This window comes from Montipora capricornis, chromosome 3 (genome assembly GCF_036669925.1).
Source record: "Montipora capricornis isolate CH-2021 chromosome 3, ASM3666992v2, whole genome shotgun sequence".
NCBI classification, from domain to species: domain Eukaryota; kingdom Metazoa; phylum Cnidaria; class Anthozoa; order Scleractinia; family Acroporidae; genus Montipora; species Montipora capricornis.
In genome coordinates this window covers 11,830,984-11,843,591 of record NC_090885.1, presented here as the reverse complement: position 1 = coordinate 11,843,591, position 12,608 = coordinate 11,830,984, and the positions used below count along the sequence as shown (strand labels likewise).

The 12,608-nt window shown below is 38.8% G+C and overlaps 1 protein-coding gene across 1 annotated transcript in view; it reads right to left on the bottom strand.

The window, feature by feature from the left end:
- Positions 1–12,389, bottom strand: part of LOC138042220 (cGMP-inhibited 3',5'-cyclic phosphodiesterase 3A-like) — a 24,027-nt gene extending 11,638 nt beyond the window's left edge. Inside the window, exons 1-3 of the mRNA XM_068888034.1 lie at positions 11,499–12,389; positions 6,475–6,738; positions 4,775–5,536 (exon numbers count right to left, since the gene is read on the bottom strand). Coding sequence (XP_068744135.1) covers positions 4,775–5,536; positions 6,475–6,738; positions 11,499–12,278 — 1,806 coding nt within the window. The 5' untranslated portion in view covers positions 12,279–12,389. The remainder of the gene's footprint in view (positions 1–4,774; positions 5,537–6,474; positions 6,739–11,498) is intronic.
- Between the last annotated feature and the right edge of the window lie 219 nt (positions 12,390–12,608).

Sequence of the window (12,608 nt, the reverse complement as noted above, 5' to 3'; positions counted from 1 at the left end):
CAAGGGAAAGGACATATAATAGCTATCGCACTTTTTCTTCCTGTCTACGTTATGCCTCAGCGTTATGGCTCTGCGTTATGCTTTTTGCGCTTTGGCCATTTGCGTTATGCGTCTTTGCGTGATGCCTATTTGCGTTATGCCTATTCTCGTTATGGCTATTTGCGTGATGGCTGTTTGCGTTATGGCTATTTACGTTATGCCTTTTTGCGTTATGCCTCCTTATGTTATGGCTATTTGCGTTATGCCGCTTTGCGTTATGGCTTTTTGCGTTATGCCTCTTTCCATGATGGCCATTTGCAGAATCGGCTTGTTGCCATTCAGCTTTGGATCGATACATTCATGATTTGGACGATTTTATTTCAATAATGATCATTAAATTTTGTCATAGATATACCTCCATATTTTCCATCGAGCATGTGCGAAGTACGTCACGCCCCACGTGATGCATTTACATCAGTTCGTATACGGATCAATACACAGCAGGCTCGCCCAAACGCAGTAGTCGCGTAGCTGAACGTATGGAGGTTATTTCCGAAAGTAAAACTAAAAGCATACATTCAAAGACTGCATGTGTCAACTGTTTTCACAAAGTCAGTGGTGTTGAAACAATCACAGAATAACAATTTCTAATATCACTTATCAGCACTATAAAATGGATTAGTAAACAATATTGCTTGCTTTCTGAGGGAAGGGCTGTGTGGTTTAGAAATATGTGCAAGGTCTATTCAGTTTTCGTTTGTTTTTAGCTATTGCCGATTAAGTTAACTTTTCACAATCTTTTTTTAACTGAAATTCCATCAGTTATGGAAGTTGCACATAATGCATCTCCCATGTGCTTCCTATGTAAATAGAGGTTTTGCATGGCAGGAACAATCGATTCTTTTTCCTATGGGAACAAATGTTCTTTCTAATGCAAAACATTTTCATTGTTCCTGCCATGCAACATGGCTGCCGTGAAAAACCTCTATACGTCTTGGAATTTGTAGCATAGTTGTTGGTTCAATGACTGTCCACAAATTTTAACTTGTTTCTATAACGTAAATTTTAAAATTTATTCCGTCTGCCACAGCGGGTATCATTATGTGATCAGCCCATGTTCCTTGCATAGACAACACTGTTAAAATATTTTAGCCATGGCTATGACCCTCTTGGGAAGCTGTCTTGGAAGTAATGAACGCCTGCAGCTCTTATTTCTAAATGACGATCAGCATCAGTACTGTACAACTGATATGATACGGAATTAAAGAAGCAATTAATTACAACACTGGCCGCCACCAACAGCTTAAGGTCTCAAACAATGCAAGCACAGTCTAGAGTTCATTCAACAGGTTATCAGACCCACCACATATTAATTACTGCTCTAGGGCCTGAGTATAATTCAACATCTCCAGATAATAAAGTCAAAGTCATACAAATTCTGGGTAACACGAACGCACCGGTAGCTCAGTTGGTTGAGCACCGGGCTGTCACGCGGGAGGTTCGTGAGTTCAACTCCAGCCGGACCAACACTCAGGGTCTTTAAATAACTGAGGAGAAAGTACTGCCTTTATAATTACATCTGGAAATGGTTACTCTCTCAAGTCCTCTCCGATAAGGACGATAAACCGTAGGCCCCGTCTCACAACCCTTCAATGTTCATAATCCTGTGGGACGTAAAAAGAATCCACACACTTATCGCTAAGAGTAGGGAATGTAGTTCCCGGTGTTGTGGTCTGTCTTCTGTTGAGTATCATGGTTGGGAGGGTAAAAAAGGGGCCAAAGTAATTGGCGCAAGCTGTTGTGGCGCTCTACCAGATTGACTGGCAAAGTTAATAAATTGATGATGATGCTGTTCAGGGTTTTGAATTAGTAATTACTCTTTATATTTTTCGTTCTCCTTTTTCTACGTTTTGTATAACGAATAACTTTTCTCGGGGTTTTCTTCGACACTTTTGCCGATTCAGTCTCTTACTCAGATTGCAAATGTGATAGAATACCAGGTCTACTACATCCTCCATTTTGCACACGTTGAGGAGTCAAATACTGATCAAGCAATTGCACATGACTCACAGATGCAGTGTACAGATTAACGCTGAGTAATCTCGGATTATTGAAGTGCTTTCCACAGTTTCTTTGGAAGCAACTAAAGAAGAAGAGTAGGGAAAGAAACAATCGAATACTAGTAAGCATGTACTTGTTGAGATGAGTAGTACATGTGACAGGACTGAAATACTTTGCCCTTTGCTGGACTCTGAATCATAACCGGGGAGAAAAATTTTAACGCCGTATCCCACAACCGCGCGCGGCCTTGGATGCTATTTCCAAATTCAACATGACAGAGGCGAGGTTATTTCTCGGCGGTTTCTACTTGAATGTTCATTCAGTAACAGGAAATGTGGGAGACACGGAATGATCTGTTGAGTTTTGGCAATGGAAATACTGCAGGAAATTTGGAAACCTAAGGCCGCGCGCGGTTGTGGGATACGGCGTTTAAATTTTCTTCCCAGTCCTCCAAATTACGTCACCAGATCACCTGGAAGTGAGGGCGATCTGTTTTTATTTAAGAAGGTAACTTGTGGTCAAAATAACGAAGAAGCATCGTTTCTGAGGAAACGATACAACGTAAATAGCCCCCCTAAAAGGGCATGAGGTTACTAGTAAAATAGTAAATTTCAGAAAGATTGAAGAAAATAAAAGGGAACCAAATAGCATCACATACTCATCACAATGAAAATTTTCCGAGTTCACTTCAACTTCTATTTCACAGCAAGTTGAAGCACGAATAGTTGGTTTTCAGAGTGACGTCATCTTTTGAATTTTTATTTAATGTAGTTAAAGATGACCTAGAAATCAATCGTTTGTCAGGTTTCAAGTTTCCAGTTCCGAGTTCATGACGTCTTTCGTTTCGAAAATACAGCATTTTGAATTTCCGAATCGTTACCTTGCCTGACACCATGATTACAAACCCATTTTGGTTACAACTATGAATGTCAGCAGGTTGAGCGTTTCAAGTAATTTAGGAGAGGAGAAGTGAACTCCAGATGTTTTCGTTGATAAGCGGTCCCTCTTTGATCGAGACTCCATACAAAACTCAATTAACAGGGGCACCCAACGAGAATATAGTTCAAAACCACTCAAACATAGCCTTGTTTACCGTATTTTAGTATTTAAACTGTAGATATAGGCATATTTTATCCCCTACAAATTTTGCTTCTGTTTGGATTTCCTAGCTGAAAGTCTAGTGGTCAGAAAATTATAGGGATGAAAACTTACTTTTTCGAAAATTTTTGCCAGAACAAAGGCTCCCGAAAATTCTAGGTGACCTTTTTAAGGTAAAAATCCGTTAAAAATGGGCAATTATACCATTTTCTAGAAGTTCGAAAATCCTAGGACAGGCAGGCAAGCAATAAATTTTACAACAAATGTTCCGAAAATTCTAGATCTCAAGTCGTCTTCCGAACAGATATTGTCCGAAAATTGACGTTGGGTGCCCGTGAATTAAGTTGCGTGAAACGCTTGGACAAATAACTCAGAACCGATGTACCGCACAGACAGGTCTGAGACTCGAAGATGTGGTTTATGAAAAACATTCCAAGTTCTTGGCTTTTTTTCATCTAGCGGTTTCACATTTATTTTTTTGGTTGCGTGACAGTAAAAACGATCTATTGCTGTGGTTATTAGTTCTACTTTTCATGTAAATAATTAAGCAATAGACCCCACGAGTTTCTTTTGTTTATAGGCTGATAAACCACGCGGGATGTTGGAAGAGCACAAGAAGAATTGTAAATCACGAGCCGCAGGCGACTGTTCTTCCAACATCCCAAGTGGTTTATCATGCCTCCAAAGCACAGAAACTTGTGGTCTGTTGCTTTTATATAATATAATCCGGAGGACGTGCGAAATTTCTATGAGTTTACTGGCGCAATAAGCCATGATGGCTCATTGACCAATCATCGCACTGATTTGGTTATTATATAAAGTGCAATAATATACATGTATATCAGAGAGACTTGCGAATCACGAAATTCAGCTTGACAATTAACGTAAAACATACTTTACGATGAAACACTGAAATTGATTGAACGCAGCTGGTACCACACGGTATACGTTCATTGCAGCTCTTGAAACTGTAGAAATGGACGTTTTGCTATATTATCTCTCTCACAGAAATATCTGAAAATGGGTTCTGACAATACTTTGTAACGAAATGCTTGAAACAGGAGTGAGAGCTGTGCCCAAATCTAAGTTCAGCTGTGTAAAGAAGTATTGAAAACATACGAGGGACTCACTTTCAGAGTGCGTGAGAAATGTCCACAGAAAGCACATATGGTTTGAGCTTAAGCAATTATTCCACCCAAAGATTGCTCAAAAATGTCCCAAACTTAACTTACTTCTTACTTTCTTACTTAACAGAGGCGATAACATTGTGTCATTGTTGCTATAGCAACAGTTGACAAAACATCCTGGAACATTATTTTGTGTTTGGGTTTGAATTCACGTAACTAACAGTTTCTTTCAGCGATGGTAATGAACTAGTAACTGGCTCTTTCGGATATCCATGGAGGAAAGGAGAGAAAAATAATACCACAATGGATAAGTAAATGCTTTCCAGTCCTCAGCACAATCCATCACACTACAGCATTACTGGTACTTTTAAATTTACAACACATATCAATTTTGACACACTTTGAGAAGCTAGTTATGCAGTTCCAAAAATCAGCGACTTGCCACAAATCTTATGGAAAAGGCATTGTTGTAACAAAAGCAATTAAAACCAGCAAAAGTGTTATCCTACCTGAGTCAAGATATTTCCATGGTCACTTGCATCAAATATTGGGAAATTCCAATCTGAAATTTGATCTAAAAGCTTATCAAGTTCTTTCGACTTGGAAAGCACTTTTGCATCTTCAGGTAAATTGCATTCCTTTTCCAAATCCTTTGTAGTTTGGTTCATGTTATTTTCCTCTCTGGTTGATGAAGAATTATGATGACACTCACAACTACAAGGCACAGATTCGTCCTTTTTGTCACTATTTTTGTCCTCTGGCTCATGCTCAGCTTGTTCCAGAGCATCTTTAACAAGCTGAGTTTCCTCCCTGCTAAGTCTTCTAAATACATTTGAAGTTGCAAACATTCTGTCTGGTGATTTTCTCATCATATTTGGAGGGGGTACAGGAGATGAACTCCCCCTGTCTGGAGACCGTCGTGGACTGAGCGGTGAGCCAGATGGTGCCATTTCTGGCGATAATTTTTGTATCATATTTTGAGAACTTTGAGCAGGAATACTGCCGCTGAAGCACGTAGGTCTGTGTTTGGCAATAGTCTCTTGAGGGCCATTTTTTGTACTTGTAATAGCACCCTCGGCCAAGGGTGATTTCTGAGGACTTTTATTAGCAGTAATAGTATTTGAATTATTGTGCTCAGTGAAAGTCACAACTGGAGTATTTCGCCCAACTGTAACGTCAGGATCAAGAGTTGGCATGCCAGTTGCCGAGGTTGTTGTTGTCCATGTGCTTGACATGCGCCTTCCTGTTGTATTCAGAGAACGCCGGATTCTCTGAAGTTGCAGAAGAGCAAACAAAGGAAAAAGTCAGAATAATAGGCTTGCTGTTTGTACTACCTACTTTGAACCCCTTCTACACACGAAGAATATTATTGATCATAATTAATAACACTTCAACCATCAAACCAAGGATGTGCTCAAATCCAGAGGGCTTGTAATACTCCTGTCAGGGTTTGTTAAAAATATTTTAGGATTTACAATTTACGATTTACGAGAGGCTCCAACACTTGGCTAAGTAGCCTGACTTCTGGCTGTTATACACAATTGTGGTCTCATTCACACAGAAGCCCTTCAAGCTAAACCTGCCAAGCCGACCACATGCTGGAAAGGTCAGACCACAACACTGGGAACTCCGTTCCCTACTCTTTTCAAATAGTGTGTGGGATCTTTAACGTCCCACAGAGTTAATGAACAAGGGCTGTGAGACGGGACCTCCGGCTTACCGTCCTTATACAAGAAGACTTGAAAGTCTAACCATTTGCAGATGTAGTTACAAAGGCAGAACTTTCTCCTCAGTGATTTAAAGACCCTGAGTGTGGGTCCAGCTGGAGTTGAACTCACGACCTCCTGCATGACAGCCCGGTGCTCAACCAACTGAGCCACCGGTGCACCACCAGGAAAACACAGGATTTCAGGGGATCTCTGTCAAAGCTAGTATGACATAAGAATGATGGGTTTAGCTACCTCTGCCAAAGAAGCCTGTTTTTCAAGGTCTGCTGTGGCCATTATTAGCTTAGATGACCAGAATCAAACATGATCCTTTGACAGTTGTTCAACCACCAAAACCACGTAGATCAGGAGAACAAAATTTATTTAAGGTGTCAAGTAATGTAACTAAGAAGTCTGCCATCACAAGATAACATTATTATTGTTAGTTCAGGGTCAGCTCACCCACTGCTCTCTTAAAAAAGCAATTAAAAGTTATAATTTACCCCAACCATTGGCAATGGCAAATCGTCTTTCAAATCTGGCTGATCTTTCACTTTGTCCTCCTGATGCTCATCACGAAACTTCTCTATGAGAGGAGTCATTGGAGACACAAAAGGACGTTGTCCCACATGAAATGCAGTGGGAGGTGCTATCATGGTGCTTATTATCTTGAGAGTGCTTGCTACATTTGGGGGCAAATTGGAATCGGCCAGCAAGTCTGATATCATCCCATGAGCCTCCCCTAAAGTTGTGCAGTCCACAGTGCCCTGCAATGAATAAAGAAACGATCAAAATGGCAATGCGGTCCCACAAATGATTGCTCAATCTCCTCGTAACTCTGCAATACTCCAATACACTTGAAAACAAAATATTCCAATTTTCAACAGCAAAATACATAAAATATCTATAACCACAAATACTTGATAAGCCTTTGAAATAAAATGGTGTAGGTATTAGAATATTTGTCTTGTATTAAGGTGTGATGTAGTAGTTGTAATGTCTGTATTTATTAAAATAAGCTTTAAAAAAATAACTCCCCTTCACTTTACCGAAATTTGGCAGCAGTTGTCGTCGACCAGGCTCACACAGTGGAGAGGTCAGAGAAAAGGCATTTCCCTATTACGATTCCCATCATTTCAAGTTTGTGTGCTAAATTTTTCCTCGACGAACGAAAAACATTTTCTGTGGAAAGGGACTTCAACGAATTACCATACAGAATATTCAGCTATGTCAGTTACAGCATCTGCAGTAGTTGTTAGCATTCTCTGGGGAAGGCTTCATTCCTTTACAGTTTTTGGGACTTTCTGCTTCGAGCAATATGAAATAAACAACGCGTGGCTTCCTGATTGGCTAATTTTCGACAGCTCTCTTAGCGTGAGATCAGGAGGCGGCATTCAAAATTCAGAGGGATGCATGCAGGCTCTCCTTCTCTCCCACTGCAGAGAGAGAGGCCTCCCCCTAGGCTAGGATAAGGAAACAATACAGTACAATAACTTAAATCAAAAGCACTATGGTGTTCAGGACCATTACAAACTATAAAATCTATTACAAAACAGCATGGAATGTTAATTAAACCTCTAGTAATATATTAATTTGAAGTATTTCTGAAACCAATTTTAAGAACATTTTAAGAACACTTTCAAGATGATTCGTCGCTAAGTATCCCTCAAATAAGAACAAGATCAGCCTTAAACCTGAAAAAAGTGTTCTTATATGGAGGTTATTACTGTATGCAGCTCTAACAGTACACAATATTGTTTTGGTACCATATATCATTATAGTGCCATGGTAGATGTCTTAGGTAACTAGCCACCTGAGAAAACATGTGGCTACTAACAAAATACTAAACCTAGAAAGACTGAAGAAAATAAAAGAGAATTGAGAAAAATTGGCTTCACGGCTGACATGTTGATCATTTTCAAGTTCCCTTACAACTTCTTTTTCACCACAATTTTAAGCATGCACTCCGAGTGTCTGACCGCTTTCTAATACAAAAGTTCACTGAAGTTAACTCCTCGCCGGCAGGGTTAGTATCTGGATGGGAGACCTTAGAAGTATACCACTTTGTGCCAGAAACACAGGACCAAAAAAATTCAATTTAAAGCTCAAATTGTGAACTAAGCAAGGAACAGATTTAGTTCGCCTGCTTTCTGCAAAACAAATATTGATGCAAAAGTAAATAAATATTGATACACAGCGTTTAGGAAGTGCAGAAGGAAGTTTTCAGGACGGCCGATTGAGAATAACACATTTTGCCATCAGCAACAAAATTTGCGACATGAAAACAACTGTACAGCAGTTACCATCAGAGAAAAACATTTTGGGAGATTTTTGCTACGTTCAATTTTTCTATTGTACTTTTGGCTGCACAAGTAAATCACAAAATTGAAAGTAACATCGAATTCAGCGGGGGCCGTGGTCAAGTTACTGTTACCTTGCGTGTTTACTCGCAAAACAAGGGTACACCTGTGTAAAAATGATGGCAAGACACCAGGTTTTTGTTTTTGTTAGTTTCGTTTTTTTGTTTAAATGTTGTAAAGCTTGACAAGAAATGTGCGAATTATACACAAAGATCACAATCGCCCAACTCTTGATCGAGGTTTACCATTGTTTCTGCAAAGTCAAATATTTAATCTCCTAGACGAGGTTATTTATCACCAAGGTAATTCCATCATTTTGGAAATAGCAGCTGCTTTATTATTCATCAGCGTCACAAATTCTTGCCGATTTTGGGGCTCATTTTGTTGAAACTCAAGCATGCTTCCAACAGACCTGTTTATTTTTGTGATTTATGCACACCCACTACCACAAAAAGAAATATAGATAATCCCTGTGTTCTTATTTTATCACTTAATTGTGCATGTATTCTCATTTTATATCTTATGTTTATTGCTTAACTCAAAATGGGGCTGCATTTCAGGGATGAAATAAATTATTTACATTTGGCTTTTGCCCTATGAAACCAAATATTTTTAAATTTAACTACCTAACCAGCTAGTAACACCAACAAATGCAGAACTTGTAGAAGGAAAATAAAGACTTCAAAAGTCACTGAATATTCAGTGATGTAACAGTGATTAAAGCAGGTATAAAAATCACTTGAATGTGACTGCAAATCATGTGGTTCTTAATCAATGCCCAAAGAAATTCTAAGCCTACTAAGTAAAAAACATGGTTTTGTGTTACATTACAAAAGCGACAGTCTATTGGGGTTCAATGCTGCAAATATCTGGAGACATTATTGAAAGGAAAAAATAATAAAAAACAACAGCCACACGCAAACCGTACTTAACACAGTTATTTCATGTCAGTGAAAATCAAGGAATTATTGGATTTCAAATCATTTTGGAGTAGCAAACACAAAACATGTTTTCTATAAAACGTAAAAGTAACTTGGTGGAGACAGGAATTACATTAAGTGTATTACACTGATCAGGACAATAATATTAACAGTGACAAGATTCCTTTATCTCTCTCAGCATGAACACAAAGTGTTAACAATCTGAATCAAAACCAGAGAAAGCCAGGATGAAAGAAAGTTTGATTTCATTTTTGATATGGATTTAGTACTTCCCCATTTCAATTTGATGGCACGATGTGTTGGTGTGATACATCTGCTGGATGCCAGCTGCTTTTCATTTACAGCTAAAAGCACTGAAGGCTGCAGTACCTACAATGCTGTGCATGTCAGTAATTTTCAAGAAATTATTAGAAAATGCCCCCAGGGTTGAAGGCAATGTGATCTGATTTATATACAAAAAAAATATTTTAAACTGCCTGATAAACAATGCATTCCAAAAGCTCTTGTCCCCCATTCCCTCAATCCTTTAAGGCAACAAGTAATGACTTTCAGATCAATATATTTATGTAGAGATTAATTTACATAAGCAAGTTCTGAAAGTAAACAATGAGAAGGTTTGGATTATAAATTGAACTTGACTGTGGCACAAATGGTGATAAATCCCTCCTCTCTTCATGACACACAAAACTATGACCACTTGAACATGAGATAACCCACAAGATTTGGCTTACTTAATAACATTGCACAGATGTTATTACTACTCACAAACTGGGATATTTTAGATTCACATATTTATTTGTTTACTTCTTTGTTCATTTAGTAATTTATGTATTTATTTAGTTATTTGCTAATAGTCAATGTGATTATTACACAAGAGTTTTGAAATATTTACTTGGTTTAGACGTAAATTGAAAAATTAACCTCAACACAATCACTTAGCTCCTTAAAATGAAATACCAGAAATCTCAGTTGTTATCCTTTACACAAGAACTGTGCGCAATAAGAAAACGTTTCTCACTGCAAAGTAATCACAAGGAAGGTTAACTGGCAACAACGCGTCCAATTCGTAATTAAGTTCTCAAAAAGTGCCATTGAAGACACAAAATCAATAATTACTGTTGAGGCTTTCAATAAGGATTTTTTTATCACAACCGCGTAAAACCTCAGCCGTGCTGAACTTCCACTTCCATCTTTTCAATGTTTTATCAAAATTAGCTGGGTGAAATATTAGCTTTGATCTGACAAAGTAAATCTAGCCTCTGACTTACAAGAAATGGACAGTTGTTGTTTACCGTCTATTACTTCACCAGCCGTACAACGAGATTTAACGAACATGTAGAGAGCTTAAAAGATAATACCCTGCCGTCTACAATAAACCACAGAAGATCGCCCCTTTGAAAAGAAATCAACTTTACATTGCTGAAGAATAATTTAGTCCCAGTTTCAATAATAAAAAAAAAACAGATGCGAAGGCCACAGCACTACGACTTTCACATTTCGGCTTGAGCATAGAGAGAGATTGGGAATAATTTCCATAACAAATGTCGACGAACCAACAATGCAATAATATATTGCACAACAAGAAATTGGTCAATATTGCAGGTGATTCCAAATAGCCTGCCTGGCTGCGTTACTAAGATTAGGGAAGGAAGAGAAATTCTGTCCTTTTATTCATATACATGTGAAATTTTGTCCGCAACCACCACGAAACATATCGAATTTCCCGGCAGATTGTACATTAAACATATTCAAGTTCAGAAAGACGATGACCCGATATTCTGAATGATTTCCATAATAGCGCTTATGAAAGTTTAATGCCTGTTCGAATGTACAACGCTTACATTGGGTTTCCTCCCAGCCGCTTGTTCGAACACTTCATCGCATTGAAAAGAACAACATTGAAATGAATCAGAGGGCGCAGGTCGCCTTTGATCAAATCTTTAAAACACGAACACCAGTTCGTTCGTAAAAATACAAACAGAAGGTACATTGTAAACAGCATTACAATAAATGTAGGGAAAAAAGGTAAATGGACGTCTTGTGTCTCAGTGATCATCTATTGTGAAATTGCACAAAATCTCGACGCCAAATCCGTTCTCGACCAAAACCTCAATTTGACAGGTCAAAGACCCTGGCTAGTTAAAAAATGCTCTTGGAAGCCCATTAATATAGAGATCGTAATCTATAGCTAAGGAAATAAACGTCGCATCGCTATAGGTCCCTCACCTTTGGTTGAGTTCCAAGCGCTGGAAGTGAGGGTCTTCTTCGACTATTTAAGCTGCTAGTGGAAGAAACACTTGACGTTCTTCTCCTTATTAAAGGCGCTTTGCTCTGAATGGATTCAACTGAAGTTGCCGTAAAACATGCTTGAATGTTTCTCGATAATATCAGCCCACTGAACGCTGAAAAATACGCCAGAAATGGCCGCAAAAAAGACGGAATATCGCGAAGGGTTATCCAGCATGACATTCGGGCAGTTGTCAAAAGTAACAACGCTATACTTGTGGGAAGAACTTTGAGTTTTGAAAATACAACTGTTACTAGACCAGCCATAACTAAAGTAAAGAGGAAGGTAGTTCTTAAGAAATCCGATCCACCGAGGATAACTTGTGTACAAAGCTCTCCCAGCAGACAAACAGGGAACACAGCATAGGAGAGCTGGCTCTTGCAGTATTTATGAATTAGAAGTTCGGCCCAATAAAAGACACAAACCAAGCAAACAAGCGGTAAAAAAACTGTAAAAATCCGCTGAACCACAGAGCAAATTCCGTGAAGTCTCCCCTCTGGCACTGAAGCGAAGACGAGCCAAAGCAGACACAGTAAGATAAACCCATTGCCAGATTCCACCGGCCCAATCCTCACCTTGCCATTCAAAAATGTCCAAGAAGTAAACTGTGGTTTGTCAACCGAAGCGACCGATGTCGTTATATATCCATTGTAGTTTTCCTTCTCTTTGTCTTTATGCTGAGGTTCTCTGAGAAGATTAAGCTCACCTGGAGGAGCCATATCAATTTATCCCATTCATGGAATTTACCAGTTACACAAAAGCCAAATTTCAAAGCATCCTATATAAGTCCACTGTACGTGCCATGGTTCGTTCGTTCGCTTCTTTTGCGAGCAAAAACGTCTCTTTCAGTTCGGGCTAGGAGCGCGTTGCATCCTGGGAATTTCCTTGACCAATCACAGCGTAGTATTTTATCAATTATTGTTGATCATTTGAGAAATTGACGTCATGCCTGTCACGCGAAGGCCGTCTATCCATCGAAAAATATGTCAAATTTTCTAAAGAAAATAAAAAGACCGTTTCCTACGCAAGTGATCTTCCTTTTTAGCTAA